The sequence below is a fragment of the Vulpes vulpes genome, chromosome 4 (genome assembly GCF_048418805.1).
Source record: "Vulpes vulpes isolate BD-2025 chromosome 4, VulVul3, whole genome shotgun sequence".
In the NCBI taxonomy this organism is placed as follows: Eukaryota; Metazoa; Chordata; class Mammalia; order Carnivora; family Canidae; genus Vulpes; species Vulpes vulpes.
This window is the reverse complement of record NC_132783.1, coordinates 53419991-53441535: the sequence shown is the minus strand read 5'-3', so window position 1 is coordinate 53441535 and position 21545 is coordinate 53419991. Positions and strand designations below refer to the sequence as shown.

The window sequence follows — 21545 nt, the reverse complement described above, 5'->3', positions numbered from 1 at the left end:
AAAAGGTATTAGCTATGAAATATATAATCATAAGATGGGAGAAAATGTACTGATAGTAGATGAATGTTTGGTGCTTCGAATGCTGGGTGACTCTCAAATTACATTTCAACATGTAATTCCAGTTATAGGTTTATTAAATTTGGATGATCATATAATGTTATCATTGTAAATACTCAAATAATAATAGAGGTATATAGAATAAAAATAAAGTATCCCCCATTAGTAACCCCCATGCCAACATCTCCTTTCTAGGGATAAAATCTCCCAAATAAAATCTTTTAAAAAAGACCCTAATGTATCCTATGAAATGTTATTATTTAAAATTTAAATCTCTAAGGTTATAATGGGGATAGTTATTAAAGTAGAGCTTCTTGGGGCACTTCGGTGGCTGTCCGTTAAGGGTTCGACTCTTGGATTTGGCTCAAGTTGTGATCTCATGAGTTGTGAGCTAGAACCTCGAGTAGGGCTCGGAGCAGGGAGACTATTTGAAAATTCTCTCTCTGCCTCTCCCCTACTCTCCTGGTTGCATGTACATGCACTTGTTCATGTGATCGCTCTCTCAAATAAATTAAAAAAAAATTTTTTTAAGGTAGAACTTCTCACCATAGTAGGCTGTGAATGTCCTGGAACCCCAGAGTCACTACGATCTAAGCCAGAGTTTATATTTGGACAATCATTCTGAGGACTGTAATATTACTAGTTCTGGGCTGTTGAATGAGTCTATAGATTAACAGAGTGTATAAATAGATACAATATTTAAAAAATTGCTAAGAATTTATGAGAACTTTTATTTTAATTAATTAATTAATTAATTTTTTAATGAGAGCTTTTAAATGTGACTATATTCTTTCCTGTCCTTATAAACTAGAAGAAATGTGGTTTGTATCAGTGGGGACTAATATATTAATAGGAGAGTTAAAAGAAAGTCCCTGGATTGCAAGATCATGTTTCACATATCAACAATTAAAGACTTTATGGAATAACAAGGAAAAGAAAATATGAAGTTTTATAAGCATTCTTGTGGTCGGTACTATGGCACCTACCAAGGAGAGGAGTTTATTTCTAGTCTAGTTTATTCCTAGGAAACAAATGTAGCAAAGGTTATATTTTCTGTCACTGACATACTTAGCTTGTATTTTTCCACCTATTAGCAATCACTTAAAAAAATTATGCATTATATTATACTCCTTCCTTTTCTGCTAATCAATGTTTCAAATTAAATATTATAAATGCCCTTTTAGTGAAAGTAAAACTTATTTCCAAATTTTTAAATAAAACCACAAATTGTGGAATTCATGAAAAAGCCTATCTACCTTCTTTAAAGTTGGGATGAAAAGGCTAAAATGCCCAAGAGCAAGATAGAACTCCACTAACATAAATTGGTTGACTTTTCAGCAAGAAATATGATTCTATAACCCAAGTAATTGCAGGCAGTAATAAGGAAAAAGTGGTATGCAATATTAACAGCAAAACTCCACTAACTTACTGAAAGCAATTTGGCCCAAATACAGTGGCGAGATTGTGAACATTCATGCGATTCTCTACATGGTGCTTGGCTACTTTGGTCAAGAACTGGCATAGGTACTTGAGGAGGCAGTAGTGGGTGTCTGGCAGCTCTTTTATTAAGTCTCTTAAGCTATTCTCCTGAGCATCATTTCTGTCATCTGGAAAGAAAAAGAATAAAAAAATGCTCTCAGGCATATTTCACAGTAACAACAAAAGCACAGAGGCATAATAAGATCTAACATTTTATTCAGGAAAAAATTTCTAAAGACAAATAAGCCATTGAAAAAAAAGAGGTACTTTTCCATTTTCTTTGATTTTTGAGCATTTAACTTTTTTTAATGTTAAAAATTTACTAAGACATCCTGAAAATCATGCTCTTTACTCAGGGCATAAATAAAATGGCTTCATGATTCATTTGTGTGTGTTCCTTGCCCAAAATTAAGATAAAGGTTGGCTTTTTATCCATAGTGGAACCTTCCATTTGATTATTGTCTACAAGTTTATTAAAAACAAGAATCTCTTAGCTGAATAAAATTTAATACAAGAGACATTCCTGGGTCACCATGAATAAGACTAAACTTAGTGGTCAGGAATTTATAGCTAGAGAAAACTGAAGTAAAGTTTTAATTTCTATATAGCTTTTTATCTCTCCCGTGTCAGAGTTTAGAATTTGAAATGTACTTTTCATATAAAAGCCAAGAATAAAAAAAAAAAAAAAGCCAAGAATATCTTACAGTGAGCCAACATTTAGGCAGACATATGAAAAGTTCCCCTCAATTCTCAAAGATTTATGTGTTTTGTCAATATCTAAGCACAGAGAAGTTGTTATTTTAAAACAATTTTGCATTCTACTTTCTATCAGAAGCAAATATAAATCTTTTATAGCAAATAAATACTCTAAGGGAAAAATCATGATCCATCCTTTTAGGCACACGTCTAAGACAATGAAAACTTAAGCCAGTTGCTGCTAATACACACTGGATTCCTTAATTTAGATAGGTCAGCTGCTTTAGCTAGTCAAGTAAGTAAGAAACAGCACCATGAGGCAAATGTGATGCAAAGGAAGTGGATTAGTCAGTGTCACAAAATTTATGCATAACATGATGCCATTGAAGGAAATGAAAATCCTGAAAACATGCAGAAAGTCACCGAAAGTGTTATTGAGCAGAGCAAGGAATAGAAAGGTAGGCCCAGGAGCTACTTCCTGGGTTAGGATCCTGGTTCTGTCACCTGCTACCTATGTGACCTTAGACTGTATACTAAAATCTATTTCATCATTTATAAATAGGAATATTAACTGTCTCATAGAGAAGTGACAAGGATTAAATGAGTTTCAAATTGTAAAGTACTCAAAACAGAGAGGTTGACAAATAGTGCTATGCAACTACTTGTTAGGTGAGTTCTTTAACTTTACCTTAATTAATTTGTTTTTATGAGAGCACTGAGGTTTTAATGAAATGTCTTTTAATATGACCCCATTTCCTCTTATGAATGTTAGAATAAGGGATGCTGCTAAAAATAGCAATATCAAAGTGTGTAAAACTCAATCTTTTTAAAAATCATTTAGGAGAACATTCTATTTATAATTGGAGTAATTATTTCTCACTGATTACCAACAGTGTGATCCAGTAATCTATACAAGGTTTAGGGCAAAATAGTTTTCTTGATATTAGAAAATTTTCACATTAATTTAAATTACTTTTAAAAAAGAAATCATATACAAATACTATGATAACCCATAAAAACATGATATGTTGCTTATGATGGCATTATTTTCCACTGTATTATGATCCTATGTAAGAAATGGAAATAATTAAGTTTGGAGTGATTAAAAACTAATTGAAAACTACCCATTTCTCATACCTTTATGCTTATAAATAAATATGAACTACAAGAAAATGGATTTTATTTTGCCTTTTTAATTTTCTTACAGTGACTAATCCAAAGTGAAACTGGATGTTTTCCTGGGTGTGTTCTGTCTATTGAAAACTGGGGTTTAATTCCAGCATTTAAGGATACATAGCATTCCAACAGCCTTGATAATGGGCCATTAGCCTTCTGGCTCTGAAATGAAACCTCAAATCCTAAGGCAGTGAAGTGAGATCCTAATATGTGATGATACCAGATCAAATAAAACAAGTACTGAAAACAGTTATGAGTTTATGACAATAACATCTTTGAAAAAGAGGGAGCCCTTTCATCATTTACTTCCAATTTTTGAAATATAAATAATTTTCCCAGGAAACAAAACTGATGAGTAATGGGAAGGGAGACAGATACATCCAGAGAATTTCAACCTGAACAAAACAGAATTCCTCTATAGCATGAATGGAAGAACCATCAAATATGTTCTCAAAAATAAAAAGTGGTTGAGAAATATCTTTTGTTGTCTATGATAGAAGATATATACATCAATTCCCTCATTAGTAGAGTATGTCCTCTACTTCAGAGGCTTTAACTGTAACACACTGACTTTGAAACCTGAATACTCATAATTTGCCTCCCATGCTTCAAGTACACTGACAGTGCAGTAAAGACTTCGATTTATTAGCATAACATTTCTTGTCACCTCTCTTCCTACTAATTATGTGTTAACATACTGAGAATCTTTAATTTGTGCTGTTTCTAGAAATGTGGTAAATATCACTGCTCTATCCAGGCTGCAGCAATCTCAGGACTTCCTATAAATGAAAATAACTGCTCAACACCTTCAAAGGAGGCTTCCAGGGGTGCCTGGATGGTTCGGACAGTTAAATGTCAAGCCTCAGGTCATGATCTGAGTCCTAGGATTGAGCCCTGATGGGCTCTCTGCTCAGTGGGGAGTCTGCTTCTTCCGGCTCCCTCTCTTCTTTGGTTCCCTCTCTTTTCCCCTCTTGCTCTCTCTCAAGTAAATAAATTAAATCCCGTTTTATCAATCAATCTACTAGAGGTATGCCCAGCACAGCATGGGGTGGGGGGGGGGGGAGGAGAGCAGTGTTGGTATAAATGTGCCTTTTGCTACCTGAGAGCAAAAGTTCATCATAATTATTACTTCTTGTTATTTTTCATTTGCTCCTATCTAAATATAATGAACATTGCCTTGTCATTCATGTTCTTGCATTGATATCGGTACTTATGATGCCTTCCTCAAAGTCTCACATTATAAAAAAAGTAAAAAATGTTTCTATTTGTGGGCACGTTTATTTATAACATATACTTACTGCACACTATGTATATTATTTATCACATGCTTTCTATGTGTCTATATATCTAGGGATATAGCACTGAAATAAAACTTCATGCTTTTATAAAAGTAAAACTAGTATACAAAAAAAGAAACATCTATATTCCAAATGTATCTTGAAGAAATACTTAATAATTTAGTTCATTTACACAAGTAGCGGAGTTGAAGTGTTAAGTAGGAAGGGGATCACAGAGTATTCAAATGATAACAAAAGTGTCCTTTGGTGGTCAGAGAGTAAGGATAACTTAGCAATGAAATTCCACAGAAGGGTCTCAGAAACAGAAGTGAAATGCCCCTTTGTGGTTGTATCAAAATATTTTGACAGTTGAAACTTACAGGTTTTTCTAGAATTAAATTGGAATAAAAATGAGAATATAATTCATGAGCCAAAAGGTTTGAGAAAACTTTGCAGATGGAATAATCGTTAATAATTGAAATAGTCATCATTTTCCTTAACATTAATCTTCTCCTAGGACAAGAACTTCAAATTATATAAGTTTTCTTGAAAGCTTTCATCTGTTGTTAGCTAAATTTGATCCATTTCTTATGCTAAAACACAAACATACAACAGAGTATACATAGTAAACAGAGAAAACTACTCAGCACTTAAAGATTGTACCATAAAAACTTTTGCATAACAGATTAAGTAGCAAACACAGAACCATGTAACAAGTATTTGTTCTTATTAAAAAAAGATTATGATCATAATCAGCAATGCTGAACCTATATCATAGAACGGCACTTTAATCTGAATATTTATCCTGGTGCTTTCATGTCCTTTGATCTTTCAATGGCCATGAAGTTATACTGTACTTATGACCTTAGCCTCAAGGAGAAAAAAACCCCAAACAACAGGCAAAATGCTAATCTCTACCATGATATATATCTTAGAGCGACAAGAAAGTCAGCCATTGAAAGAACCAAAATATTACCCTCATGGTGCCAGATTTATTGAAGTAGCTTTTTATTTCCTCATTAAGCCTTACGAAGGATTTATGAAAATTTGCTAATCTATTAGATAGAACAATAAGCTGCTGCTGACTTTGAAGATGAAGAAAGGTCACAAGCCTGAGCATGCTGATAGCCTTTTTTTTTTTTTTTTTTTTTTTTTTTTCTGATAGCCTCTTAATGCCAAAAAGAAGCCAGAGAGAAAATAAGGATCTTGGCCTTACAACTACATGGAATGGAAGAGTGCCAAAGATCCAAATAGGCCTGGAAGCAGTTTCTCCCCTGGAACCTTCAGCTAAGAACCCAGGCTGACTGACACCTTGATTCTGGCCTTGTGAACATGGAGTACAGACACCAGCTGAGCCCACAAACTTCTCACCCATGAAACACTAGATTATTTGTGTGGTTTTAAGCCACTAAATTTGTAGGAGTTTGTCATGGCAGCTATGGGAGCTTAATATATCTCCAGTTAGAGAGGATTAGACTGAAAGAGATTAATTAACTTGTCTATATTCTCAGTTACCAAGTAGCCAAGCTGCAATTCAAACAGCAGTCTGATCTCAGAACATGTGATCTGATCAGGGCACACTAACAAATTTATATATTGTTATTATCATTATTACAAAACAACCATCACACTGTCTCATACATGTAAATGTTTAACAAATGTTTCCTGAATCAACAAATGAATAAGCAGAATTGGTAAGTAATGGGGGTGGGAATCTTAATTTATTTATGATAAATTATAGCTTCCTTGTTCCTGTATATGGGAGAACATTTTAATAAAAACCTACATGAATGTCTGGGCACAAAATGTTGTGTAGAACACATGAGAACAAAACATTAATTATATTTCTTTCTAAATATGCATTTTGAAAGAATGAGAAAAATAATCATAAAATCCCAGCTACACTGGATTAGCCTGGGTTTTACCCCTGCATTTCATACCCCAGGAATGGAATCACTTCTTTAGAGCTTATCTAAACATAATTATATTTTCTGGTTAATGGAATTGGTATATTTCTATATAAAAGGAAAGGTTTTATTTTTATAGCTCTCTTACAACCCTTGCCCATGCCAGTTCTCTAGACCTCGCACAAATTTCTGAAAGGACAGGATGATAAAGTAACTAATAAAATTTAATAAATTACTCTCTATTCTTAGATATTAATGAAACTACAAATCTTATTCTGATTAGATTCTATGAAATACAGAGGTGTGTTTATTACCAAATTATCCAATATCTACTCTGATACTCCTGGCTCCCAGAAGGAAGCTGCATGAAAGGGCAAAGGCCTCTGGGATTAAAAAAAAAAAAAGAAAGAATTAGACAATACTTTACCTATCAGTCCCAGGATAAAATACTCCTAATGATACCTAAATAATATATCAGCAAGTCTATTCTGTGGGCATTTACTGAGTGCTTGCTAATGGGGCAGGCTGGCATAGATAAAATATAAGAAACATATAAAATAGTCTATGTAAAGTCAAAACTGGGAGCTCATATCTCAGCTAGATGTTAGTCACAAGCATTTAACAGCTAAAGAACCTGTTTATGTGGGAATGTCAGTACATAGGAAAATAGAAAAAATAATCATACCACTTTGAAAGGGAAGCCTCCTATAATATAATATGCTAATCTTGAACAATATTGGCAAATCCCAGCTAACAAAACTTGGCTCGTTCCATAAATGTAGTGCTACATTAAATGGACAAAGTACAGTAAGTGTAATTTCAGTGGGAATCACTTTACCACCAGTTTCTCACCCTGTAAAAGACTAGTGATTAAATGCTCAGCTGTAAGTAAACTTATTTGGTGTCAGAGGAGATAAACCATCAAACCCAGAGTTTTTAAGCCTATGTTGGATGTTGTTTCTTTCTCTCTTAAGTCCTTAAATTGTTTATGGACTCAGTGTAAAGGTGAGTGGGTTCTCATGGGCTTAGCAAAATACTGGTACTGAGAATACAGCTTAACAGAATTAGGGCAGAGCTATAGGTGACTAGCAAACTAATTATTTGTTATCACTTCAAATTGATATTCTTTAAACTTTCATTATTTTACGTGAATTGATTTTCTAATACAAATTATATATATATATATATGTATGTGTGTCATATATGTGTGTGTGTGTATATATATATATATATATATATATATATATATATATAAATTCATTTATTGGCTGTTCTATTTCTCTTCCAGCTCAAATAAGATACTCTTCACACAAAAACATTAGTAAAAAATACAGAATTTACTGAGGACTTCATTTAATTCACAACTCATTCTAAAAATCCCCAACAGACATTGTTTTATTGGCCTTTAAGCAGCTGGTCTCTTCTTTCTTTTCCTCTTTTTTTTTTTTCTTTTCCTCTTTAAGCACATAATCTTTCTGCTATTAAAAATTCTATTGTCTGTACTACAAAGATAGTAGTACAAAGATACAAAGATACAAAGATAACTAAAGATAACAAAGATAACTAAAAATACTGACAATAATAGGTGTTGGCAAATGTAGAAAAATTAAATCTTCATTCATTGCTAATATTAATGGAAAATAGTACAGCTATTTTGGAAAACTGTTCCTTAAAATGTTAAACAATGTCATCCTATGACCCAGCAATTCCACTCCTAGGTAGGTACCCAAGAGAAATGAAAACATATGTTCCCCCCCCTCAAAAAGAAAACATATGTCCCTACAAAAACTTGTACATAAATGTTCATAACAGTATTCATAAGAGCCAAAAGGTAAAAATAATCCAATATCTGATAATGGATAAATGTGATATATTCATACAACAGAATATTAATCAGTCATAAAATGGAACAAAGTACTGACATTCCAACATGGATGAACCTTGAAACACATGCTAAGTGTAAAAGATAGGTCACAAAAGACCACATATTGTGTGACTCCGTTTACATGAAATGTCCATAAACCCAGGCAAATCTATGAAGCCAGAAAGATTAGTATATGCCTAGGCCTGGGGAAAATGGGAGAGATGCAGAAGAAGGGATGGAGTATTTGTTAATGAGATTTGGAGTTTCTCTCTCTCTCTCTCTCTCTCTCTCTTTTTTTTTTTTTTTTTTTGTGATAAAAATGTTCTAAAACTAGATAGTGGTGTTGGCTGTATTCTAAATATACTAAGTCCCACTGAATTATATACTTTAAAAGAGGCAATTTTTATGGTGTATAAATTGTGTCTCAATATATTTGTTCTAAGGAAATTCTTTTAACTTTAAAATCAAGTATAAGAAAAAGTCAGAGGAGGCCTTTTGGGTGAAAAGAAGCTTATCTACTTTTCCTCCTAATACCTCACTAAAATGACAATGAAAGAATTTTTAAAAGGTATAAGCCAATAACACACACACACACACACACACACACACACACACACAAAGATGAATTATTCTAATGCAGATTAACTGCTCAACCATGGACTCTTTATCCAAGTTTGCATAATTCCACTCACTACTTAATGCTATTTCCTAGGGTCAAAAAGGAAAATATAGATTTATACATGTGCTCAGGAAACAAAACATAATCTAATTATCAGGATCTACAATCTTAGAAATCATGGGGGTTATAAACACAAAAATTTTCCTGTCACAGGGATCTGGAGGGCAGTAGAATTAACTGAAATGCTATCAAATATATAGCCAGGTGTGGAAGTCTGGATTTCCTGGTACCATATTTCTGATTTATTCCAGTGGAGGTTTTGCACATCTGATTGACTGGTTCCTTGGGCAAATATGCAGGTGGCAACCTTAAACTCTTCTCTGGGTTTAGGTCTACCCAGAGAAACAGAATAGTTTAAATATTTGGCATTGTTTATAAGAAAACCTAAAAGGCACATACTGAAAATGGAAAAACCTTAAATATGGAGTTTAGTAGAATGATTCTGTTTTTGACAGAAATGAATTTGAGGGCTGAATAATTTTAAAAGAAAAGGAACTTCTCAGTAAGAAGGAATTAATCCAGAGGAAAAAAAAATACGTCCTATGCTTCCTATGGAGCTCAAACTGTACAAAGAGTGATTACTTAATAACTAGTATTGTAACTAGCTGTCATTTGCATGGTACTTGACAATCTGCAAGGCAAAATCACTCAGCTAAACTCCAACAAAACAAATGGCATTATAATACATAGTATGGATAAAAGACAGGCTTAACTCAAACTTACTCTGCTAAATTCTTCGTGTACTAAAGAAAAACATATCTCAATCTTAAGCACAACTCAGTTTATTAAATTAGATTTCTTTACAATTAGGCATTGTATTGATTAAAATGGCCCCATTATTAGGGTGGCTTTCTTAAAAAAACAGTTGCTGTCTAAATTATCAAATTCTCATAAGCTAAAATTCACAGGCTCTTAACTCTCACATATTGTTTGTACAGCTGCTACTATAAAATTCTGTTCCATTTAAAATCAAGTAGAGGGAGAAAAAGGAAAGGGAGAATATCCATTTTGAGAGAAAGATTGATCACTTGTGTTTATCTAATTAAGTCTTCTTCCCCAGAATACACTAAAATGACAGTAAGATGTTTAAAAAGTATTAGTACTCAAGGGCACAAAAAGAACAGCTGAGAAGAGAGAAGCAGATGATATTTCAGACATTTGGAAGTCAATACAAGTAACTAAAAAATCCTGTGTGTTCTAAAGCCTCTCAGGCTTGGAGGAGCCCTCCACCACCCGGTGCATCCAGGCAAGCACACAGTCAGGCAGGAGGGCTGAGGCTTATGTTCTAGATGCTGTTAATGGATTCTTGCACTCCAGAGATAGTCAGGGGCTAGTCAAGGAGCACAGTTGAAAATGTGAACATTCGTGAAAATCTGCTAAGAAAGAATGGGCCCATTAGTACACTTCCTACTTCCCTGCTCTTGAGGAACAGAATGGCTAAAGAGAAAAATATGTCTACATACGGATATTTGTGAGCCTCCAATCAAATAGGTTACATTTCTCTCCATCTATACTCACCGTTTAATCCTAGGGAAAAGTACACCCTGTCTCCATATACAAATTTTTTTTTAAAGATTTTATTTATTCATTCATGAGAGACACAGAGAGAAAGAGAGGCAGAGACACAGGCAGAGGGAGAAGCAGGCTCCACGCAGGGAACCTGACATGGGACTCGATCTCGGGTCTCCAGGATCACGTCCTGGGCCGAAGATGGCACTAAACCGCTGAGCCACCTGGGCTGCCCCTACAAATGTTTTTCTTAAATCACAAAAACCAAGATCACCCATGTTTGTGTGAAGAAATGCACAAGTCCAACAGACAAAACAAATATAGGGGAAAAAAAACTAAAACTCTTGTTAGTATTTTCAGAAAGATAGGATTAAGAATAGGAAGCTATAAGAAAAAAAAAAGAGTAGCGTGCTTTGGAAAAAAAGAGCACTAATATTTTGGATATTAACAATATAAAACCAAAAATTTAAAAATGAGGTTGGAAAATAAAGTTGAGAAAATTTCATAGAAAATAGAATTAAAAGAAAGTGGTAAGAGAATAAGCATTCAAGATGGTGACATAGAAGATCCTGAACCTATCTCTTCCCATTGATGCAACCAATCTACAGCTACAAATGGAACAATTTCCTCTGAAAAAGATCTGAAAAATAGTGGAATAGCACCTGCATAACAAATTATAAAAGCTGGGATGGACAAGAGGGGCAGAAACTTGGTCTCTCACATACAGAAAAAACCATCTCAAGCACAACAACCACAATAAAGAGGGATCTCAAAAATATGTAGCTTCCTGAGAACCAAGGAGTCTGTGCCCCACATCAGGCATCCCAACTTTTGGGATCTACAATGGAGAGATGAGTTGCCAAAACATCTGGCTTTGAAAACCAAGAAGGCTTATATCCAGAAGAACCATAGAGCTGTACAGAATAAAGAACCCACTTGCAAAAGGTGTGTATGCACACACTTGCCTCAACACCCAGTGCGCAAGTAGCAGTTTCAACAGTGCCTAGACCTTATGTGAAGAAGATCCACTGCAAATCTTAAAGCATGTGCTAGTGAGACAGGTGCCTAATGCAACTCTCTGGGGATGGAGGCACTAACTGATGCCATTTTTGCCTTAGCAGTGTCAGTACTTTAGCAGTGTCAGTACTGGTGGGTGTCATCTTGGTATCCTCTCACTAACCTGCTACCACTGGTAGGTACATTGCTGCCACAGCACCGTCATGGCCAACTAGGTGAATGCCCTGTCTCTTGTGCCACAACTGCAGCCCTACCATAGTGGTTGGGCAAATACTCCAGATCCTCATTTCTCAGTAGTGACCCTACCACAGTTACAGGTGTATGTAGGCCACATATGGGATGTCCCTTGAGTGCCTTGCTCTAGAAGTCAGGCGTGATTGCACATCTGGGTCCCATGGATCAAATCCTACATGTGACAAGTCCTTCAAAACTAGGAGAGGTAGCCATTTTGCCCAGTATATAGAAATTAACATAGAAAGTCACACAGAATGAGGTGGCAGAGGAATATGTTCCAAAAGAACAAGACAAACCCTGAGAGAAAGAACTTAATGAAATGGAGGTTTTTAAAAAATCTACCTGATTAAGAGTTCAGAGCAATAGTCATAAAAATGCTTATAAAACTTGGGGGAAGAATGGAAAACATAGTGTGAACTTCAACAAAGAGAAAACATAGCAAAATATAAAACAGAAGTCACAGAGCTGAAGAATAGCTGAACTGAAAAATACACTAAAGGAGTTCAACAGCAGACTAGATTTAAGTAGAAGAATGGGACAGACACCAAAAATCACCCAAACAGCAGAAAAAGGAAAAATAATTTTAAAAAAGGAAGACAGCTTAAAGGACCTATGGTACATCAAGCAAAATAACATCTGCATTACAGAGGACCCAGAAGGAGAAGAAAAAGAGGGCAGAAAACTTATTTGAAGAAACAATGGTTGAAAACTTCCCTAACCTGGAAAACAAAACAGAAATCCAGGTTCAAGAAGCACAGGAATTCCAAATAAAATAAACCCAAAGAGATCTATACCAAGACAAATTCTAATTAAAATATCAAACGTTAAAGAGAATCTTAAAAGCAGCAAAGGAAAAACAGCTTCTCACATACAAGGGAAATTTCCTAAAACTATCAGCTGATTTTTCAGCAGAAACTTTAAATATATCATGCCCTTCTCCGATTGACTTATTTCGCTCAGTGGGTGACTGGGTGACGGGTACTGAGGGGGGCACTTGATGGGATGAGCACTGGGTGTTATTCTATATGTTGGCAAATTGAACACCAATAAAAAATAAATTTATAAAAAATATATATATATATCATGCCACTTTCTCCTGGCCTACAAAAATAAATATATCATGCCACTTTCTCCTGGCCTACAAAAATAAATATATCATGCCACTTTCTCCTGGCCTACAAAGTGCTCAATGGAAAAAAACAAAACAAAAAACTTCTAACCAAAAACACTCTACTGGAAAAGCTATTATTCAGAACTGAAAGTTATTAAGAATTTCCCAGACAAGTAAGACCTAAAGAAGCTCGTCATCACTATTCTAGCCTTACAAGACTTATTACGAGGACTTCCTGAAGCTGAAAAGAAAAGATGCTAACAAGTAACAAGAAAACAAAATGGCAATAAGCACTTACCTATCAATAATTACTTTGGATATAAACCAACTAGATTCTCCAATACAAAGATACAGAATGGCGCATGGATTTAAAAAATAAAAAAACGACATCACTCATCTATAAGTAGCAAACAAGAGACTCACTTCAGATCTAAGGACACATATCTACTGCAAGTGAAGGGATTAAAAAAGATCTTCCATGCAAATGAAAACAAAAGGAAAGCTTTTGTAGCTTAGTTGTATAAGAGAAAATAGACTTTTAAAATGAGACTAATAAAAGGCAAAGGACTCTAGTAATTATAAAGGGATCAAAACAACAAGAGGATATATATAACATCTGTAAATATTTCTATACTCAACACCTAAATATATAAAGCAAATATTAACAGATCTAAAGGGAGATATTGGGATCCCTGGATGGCTCAGTGGTTTAGCGCCTGCCTTCGGCCTGGGGCATGATCCTGGAGTCCTGGGATGAGTTCCGCATTGGGCTCCTTGTGTGGAGCCTGCTTCTCCCTCTGCCTGTGTCTCTGCTTCTCTCTCTCTCTCTCTGTCTCTTATGGATAAATAAATAAAATCTTTTAAAAAAATAAAGGGAGATATTAACCACAATAATAGTAGGTAACCTTAATACCCAATTTAAATCAGTGGATTAGATCATCTAGACAGAAAATCAAGGAAACATCTGCCTTAAACACATTAGACCATATGGACTTAATAGAATCAGAACATTTCATCCAGAAGCAGAATACATATACTTCTCAGGTGTACATGCAAGATTCTCTAGGACAGAACACATGTTGGGAAACCAAACAAGTCTCAATAAACTTAAGACTGAAATTATATCAAGGATCACAAAATGGACACACAGATCAATGGAACAAAGTAGTGAGTCCAGAAATAAACCTACACATTTATGGTCAATTAATCTACAATAAAGGAGGCAAGAATATACAATGGGGAAAACACTAGCCTTTAACAAATGGTGCTGGGTAAACTGTACAGCAACACGCAAAAGAATGAAACTAGATCACTTTCTTGTATCATACAAAAACAAAACAAAATTCAAATGGATTAAGGACCTAAAAGTGAGACCTGAAACCATAAAACTTCCAGAAGGAAATATAGGCAGTAATTTCTTTGACATCAGCCTTAGCAACATTTTTCTTGATAGGTCTCCTGTGGCAAGGGTAACAAAAGCAAAAATAAACTAATGGGACTGCACCAAAATAAAAAGCTTATATACAGCAAAGGAAACCATTGACAAGGCAAAAAAACAACCTACTGAATGGGAGAAGATATTTGCAAATAATATATCAAATAAGGGGTTAATATTCAAAATATATAAAAAAAACTTTTACAACACCACAAAAAAAAAAACAAAACCAAAAACAAAAAAAAACTCAACACCACAAAAAATACCTCAACCCAACAATAACAAAACAAAAAAACCCCAAAATTATCCAATTAAAATGGAAAGACCTGAACAGAAATTTTTCCAAAGTAGACATAGAGATGGTCAAACATATAAAAAGATGCTCAATATCCCTAATCATTATGAAAATGTAAATTAAAAACTACAATAAGATATTACTTTACATCTGTCATAATGGCTAAAATAGAAAACAGAAGAAATAGCAAGTGTTGGTGAGGATGTGCAGAAAAAGGAACCCATGGGCACTATTGGTGGTAATGCAAATTGGTGCATCTACTTACAGAAAACAGTTTGCGGATTCCTCTAAAATTAAAAATAGAAATACCATATGATCCAGTATTTCCCCTACTGGTATTTACCAAAGAAAATGATAACACCAATTTGAAAAGATATAAGCATTCCTACATTTATGGCAGCATTTACAATAGCCAAGTTATGGAGCCAACCCAATATCCATCAATAGATGAATGGATAAAGAAGATATACTATGAAATATTACTCAGCCATAAAAAAAGAATGAGATATTGGCATTTGTAACAACATGGATAGATGGACTTAGAAGAATAAATCAGATAGAAAATAAATAAATCAGATAGAAATAAATAAATCAGAGAAATAAATCAGATAGAAAAAGACAAATATATGATTTCACAGACATGTGGAATTTAAGAAACAAAAGAACCAACAAACAAAAAAGACTCTTAAGCATACAGAACAAACTGGTAGTTGTCAAAAGAGGTGAGTGGGAGGATGGATGAAATATTAGGGAACTCAGTACATTTGTCTTGATGAGCACTGAGAAATGTACAGAGTTGCTGAATCATATTGTAATACCTGAAAGTAATATAACACTGCATGTTAATTATACTTGAATAAAAAAAAAACATATCAAGCATATTTTCTAGTAACAATGGTATGAAACTAGTAATCAATTACAGGAAAAAAACTGGGGGGAAAAATCAAATAGTTAGTGGAGACTAACAACATGCTACTGAACAACCAATGAATCAATGAAGAAATCAATGGAGAAAACGAAAAATACCTGGAGACAAATATAAATACAATATTTAAAAAATCTATAGGCTAGCAAAAGTAGTACTAATAGGGAAATTTATAGAAATATAGGCCTACCACCAGAACAAAAAAATCTGAAATACAAAATCTAACTTTATACCTAAGGAACTAGAAAAAAGAATAAATGAAGCCCAAATCAGACGGGAGGAAATAAAAATCAGAACAGAAATAAATGAAACAAGAGAATAAAAGGACAATAGGAAAGTTCAATAAAACTAAGAGCCGATCTTTGGAAATAGAAACCAAATTGACAAATCTTTAGTTAGACTCACCAAGAACAAAAAAAGAAAGCACTCAAAACCAGAAATGAAAAGGGGAAAAGTTACAAGTGATAACATAGAAATTTAAAGATCACAAGAGATCACTATGAACAATTATATGCCAAGCAATGTCATAACACGGAAAAAATTGATCAATTCCTAGAAACATAAAATATTTTAAGGCTGAACCACAACAAATAGAATACCTGAGTAGACTGATTACTAGTGAGGAGAATGAAACAATAGTGAAAAATATCCCAACAAACAAAAGTCCAGGACCAGACAGCTTCACAGATGAATTCTACCAAACATTTAAAGATATAGTATCTATCCTTCACAAATTCTTTCAAAAATTAAGGAAGAATGAATCCTTCCAAACTGATCTTATAAGGCCAGAATTACCCCTGATATCCAAATCAGACAAGGACACTATAGAAAGAAAATTACAAACCAATATTCCTGATAAGCATACATGTAAAAATTCTCAGCAAAATATTAGCAAACCCAATTCAACAATACATAGAAAGGATCATACACCCTGATCAAATGGGATTTATTCCAGGAATGCAAAAATGGTTCAACATCTGCAAATCCATCAATGTGATATACCACATTAACAAAATGAATAATAAAAATCATATGATTATCTCAATAGGTGCAGTAAAAACATCTGACAAAATAATTATTATTTTAAAGATTGTATTTATTTATTCATTAGAGACACAGAGAGGGGGCAGATAGAGAGGCAGAAGGAGAAGCAGACTACCTGTGGAGAGCCTGATGTGGGACTTGATCCCAGGACACTGGAATCATGACCTGAGCCAAAGGCAGATGCTCAACCACTGAGCCTCCCAGGTGTCCCACATCTGACAAAATTAAACATCTACTTATGATAAAAACTTTTAACCAAGTGGGTATAAAGGGAATGAATCTCAATATAATTAAGGCCATATACGAAAACCTACAGTTAGCATCATGCTGAAGGGTAAAAAGTTGAAAGCTTTTTCTCTAAGATCAGGACAAGCCAAGGATGACCACTCGTACCATTTTTATTAAAAGAGTATTGGAAATCCTAGTCATAGCAATTAGGCAAACAAACAAACAAACAAATAAAGGCATTCAAATTGGAAAAGAAGTAAAACTGTCACTATTCACAGATGACATAATAGTATATATAAAAAACCTTAAAGACTCCACCAAAGAACTGTTAGAATAAATGAATTTAACAAAGCTGCAGGATACAATATATCAGCGTAGATATCTGTTATGTGTCTATGCATGAAAAACTATAAGAGAAATTAAGAAAATAGTCCCATTTACAATTACATTACAAAAAAATACCTAGGAATAAATTTAACCAAGGAGGTGAAAGACCTGTATACTGACTACTACAAGATACTATCTAAAGAAATTGAAGAATCATCAAATAAATGGAAAGGTATTCCATGTTCACGGATCAGAAGAATTAACATTATTAAAACGTTCATATTACCCAAGGCAATCTCAGATTCAATGCAATCCCTATCAATATTCTACTGGTATTTTTCACAGAAATGGAACAAATAATCCTAAAATAGTGTGGAACCACAAAAGTCTTGGATAGCCAAAGCAATCTTGAGAAAGAACAATGATGGTAGTATCATGCTTCCTGATTTCAAATTATACTGCAAAGCTATAGTAATAAAAAAATACAGTATTAGCATAAATACATACACACAGATCAATGAAACATAATAGAATGCCCAGAAATAAACTCATGCATATATAGCCAATTAATTTTCAACAAAGCAGCCAAGAATATACAATTGGAATGGACTATTTTTTTCTTCAACATCTTTAAATGTGTTTATTTAAAAAGAAAAATCAGTTGCATACAAAGTGTTTCATAGTTTTTAATTCTCAAAACAAATACCCAACCCTCCACCCAGGGCACCCCCTACTTCAGTGGTCTTTCTGGTAACCTATTTTCCTCTTACTGAAAGTTAATGGCTCAGAATAGACCCTCCTACGGAATTCATCAGCACTAACAGACTGCTTAGAATAGAGATCTAGAGAAACTAATAAACAAGGGTCCTTAGTAGCGAGGTTAATGAGAATCCCTATAATGGAGGCAGACATCACAACAAAGTGCCATCAATTGCTGAAGGCTAAAAAATAGATATCATTTTCAACAGTATTTTATTTTCTTTGGAAAAGTCCTTAGACTACATTAAATAAGTCTCCTTTCCTCTAAAGAAACCATTTACATTTTGTTATGATGCTTGTAAAAAGTAAGTAACAGCAAACACACAAGGTTAGTTTAATAGCATGGGGCAATGAATCGTATCCACGCACTTCCTAGAACCAAGCTGATAAACTGTGCCACACCTGATTATATATTGCAGCATGATTGAAATAACCAAGCAAAAGATGATACATTCACAACTTATATTTAGGTGATGACCACAGGTTTATAAGAGTAGATCACTCCAATAAAACAGGAGTGAACAAACAGGAGAAGACAGACACCAACATTCCCCTAACCCTTTGTCAGAAGATTTTTGATCCATATTGCAACAGTGCAAACAGAACATGTCACATTATAGGTTAGACACTGCAGAAAAGTAACATTTGGGGAAAAAAAGCTATTTATCAGTAAGTAACTTCAAGTTGCCTTCTTCCCCTAGGATAGCAAACAGCTGATTTAAAGCATTTGTTTTAAACTACAGGAATAGAAATGCAAATTTTTAAAATCCCTGTTTTTTACCCTGGAATTGAAATGTCTCGAACTCAAAAAAGTGATTAGTACAATATTATTTTGTAAAGGCCTACAAAATAAAGTTAACAGTAAACAGATTCCTTTTTCATATCCAAATATTATTTCCATCTATGTGTAAGAAAGTATAGTTGGCTCCAACTCTTCCGTGTCAGAATCCATCTTAAATCCTTAAAGCAACAACAATGCTTTATTTCCAGTGTCACTACAAGTACTGTATTACCATACCCTATTGCAGAGTTTTAAAAGCTCGAATCAGGTAGATATTTATAGCCAAGACCTGCTTTTTCACGTTCAGAAACTTATTAATATGCAGCCTAAACAGTAACACAATATTTTACATTCTGTAGTGCATAAATAAGCAATATCCACTTTAACTGCCAATTCAGTCTTATAGATACTTTAAAAAATTATTTGTGCATAGTTTTAAGCACTATCTACAATCACAAATGTGAATACTTCCCGAAATAAAAAAAGTCAGGGACAGTCTCTTTAATAAACGCTGGGAAAACTGGACAGACATATCAAAGAATGGAACTAAACCACTACCTTACACCATACATGAGAATTAACTCAAAGTAGATTAAAGACTTGATTGTTCGACCTGAAACCATAAAATGTCTCGGAGCAAATATAGGCGATAAGCTCCCTGACATTGATCAAAAGCAAAAATAAGTGGGACTACATCAAACTAAAAAGCTGTATAGAAAAAAAATTAAAAGGCGACCTACTGAATGGGAGAAAATATTTACAAGTATTTTAATATTCATATAAGAACTTAATATCCAAAATATATAAAGATTTCAAACATCTTAACAAGCAAAACAAGACCAAAACAAACAAACTCCAAATCAAAACAATCTGCTTTAAAAATGGGCAGAAGATCTAAACAGACATTTTTCTGAAGAAGGCATACAGATAACCAACACGCACATAAAATGTTCAATATCATTAATTATCATGGAAATATAAAACAAAACCACAATGAGATAGGAGGTGATATCTGTTAGAATGGCTATTATCATAAAGACAAAAATAAGTGTTGGAGAGGATGTGGAGAAAAGGGAACCTTCATGCACTATTGGTGGGAATGTAAACTGGTGCAGCCACTAAGAAATACAGTATGAAGATTCCTCAAAAAATAAAAAATGGAATTAGCATATGATCAACTATACCATTTCTGGGTACTTATCTGATGATAAAAACATAAATTTCAAAAGATATATGCATCCCTACAGCATTATTTACAATATCAAGGTATGGAAACCACCTAAAGGTCTGTTGATGGATGCACTGATATAGATACACTATATACAGTGGAAAATACTACTCAACCATAAAAAAGAGGGAAATCTTATGATTCGCAACAATGTGGATGGACCCTGAAGATATTATGCTAAGTAAGTTGAACATACAAAGACATATATATATAATTTCACTTATATGTGAAAATAAAAGTAAAACAAACCAGACTCATAGATACAGAGAATTAAGTTGTGGTTATCAGAGAGGAGGAAGTTTGGGGATGAGAAAAATGGGTGAAGGGGGTTGATTGTATGGTAACAGATGGTAACTAGACTTATTGTGATAATCACTTTGTAGTATTGTATACAAGGATTAAATTATTATGTTGTATACCTAAAGCTAAAATAATGTTATATACCAATTTTATCTCAAAAGAAGAAAAAGGCAGTCACAGACCTTAAAAGAAAATAAGATAATACAAAAAAATTTCTAAGACCAAAAGAAAGTATTTTCTAGGTCAAATGGACTTACTAAGTGCCCAACACAATAGATGAAAAAAAGATTCCAGGAAATAACAGGTCCCGGAAGGAAGACTGGTGAGAGACTCTCAGAATCAGCACTGCTACCAAATTAGGTGGGATCAGAAGAAAAAAGGCCAAAGAGGAATCTCCCCAGAAATAATTGATAAATTACTTGAAAAATTTTTGAAAGATTAGTGGATTTATTGGAAAAGTTTTGTAGTTTGAAAAACCCTACAAGTATGTTTTCACTCACACAATTTTCTATAAACCTAAGACACATACCAACATTAGGTAGTACATCACACATGCACACACACATACACACTCTTACGTAGTTACAACTAGTCAAATATTAAGACATCAGCTAAACTTGTCCTGTAACACAACTGGAAGAAATTGTTTGGAGTAAGTTACACTGTCACTTACTAGAGCTAATTCCACATATTTTATAAATAGAAGTGATAATGTCTTTAAGAAATCAAGATATAACATTATAAGAATACTATGAAGTAGAAGCAAATACCAAAGAACAGCTAAAAAAAATGAAATCTTATTTCCTCTAGGAAAAAGACTGAGGGCTGCCAAAGCCTGTATAGGGATCAGTTGGTTTTCTCTTTAAGTCTTTTAACTTTGTATGTTTTTTTTTAAGATTTTATTTATTTATGAGAGACATAGAGAGAGAAAAAGGCAGAGATATAGGCAGAGGGAGAAGTAGGCTCTATACAGGGAGCCTGATGCAGTACTCAATCCTGGGACCACGACCTGAGACAAAGACATACACTCAACCACTGAGCTACCCAGGCGTCCTTTAACTTTGTATGTTTTAAAGACATCTATTACATAGAATTTTTTTAAAAATATTTTCTTTAAATAAAGGAAAAAATACATCCAAGGCAATGAAAATGTATTTTATTGAGAGTAATAAGGTTACTTAAGAACAGCCAGTTCAGTGTTTGATTAATTTTACTGA

At 33.9% G+C, this 21545-nt stretch overlaps 1 protein-coding gene across 18 annotated transcripts in view; it reads right to left on the bottom strand.

Moving 5' to 3' along the window:
* The window catches only part of FAM13A (family with sequence similarity 13 member A), a 346947-nt gene that overhangs the window by 257056 nt on the left and 68346 nt on the right, over positions 1-21545 (bottom strand). For 11 of the 18 annotated variants that reach the window (XM_072755666.1, XM_072755665.1, XM_072755668.1 and 8 more), the window contains exon 4: positions 1487-1664. The exons of the other annotated variants lie outside the window; for them this stretch is intronic. In XM_072755666.1, coding sequence (XP_072611767.1) covers positions 1487-1664 — 178 coding nt within the window. The remainder of the gene's footprint in view (positions 1-1486; positions 1665-21545) is intronic. 18 annotated transcript variants of the gene reach the window in all.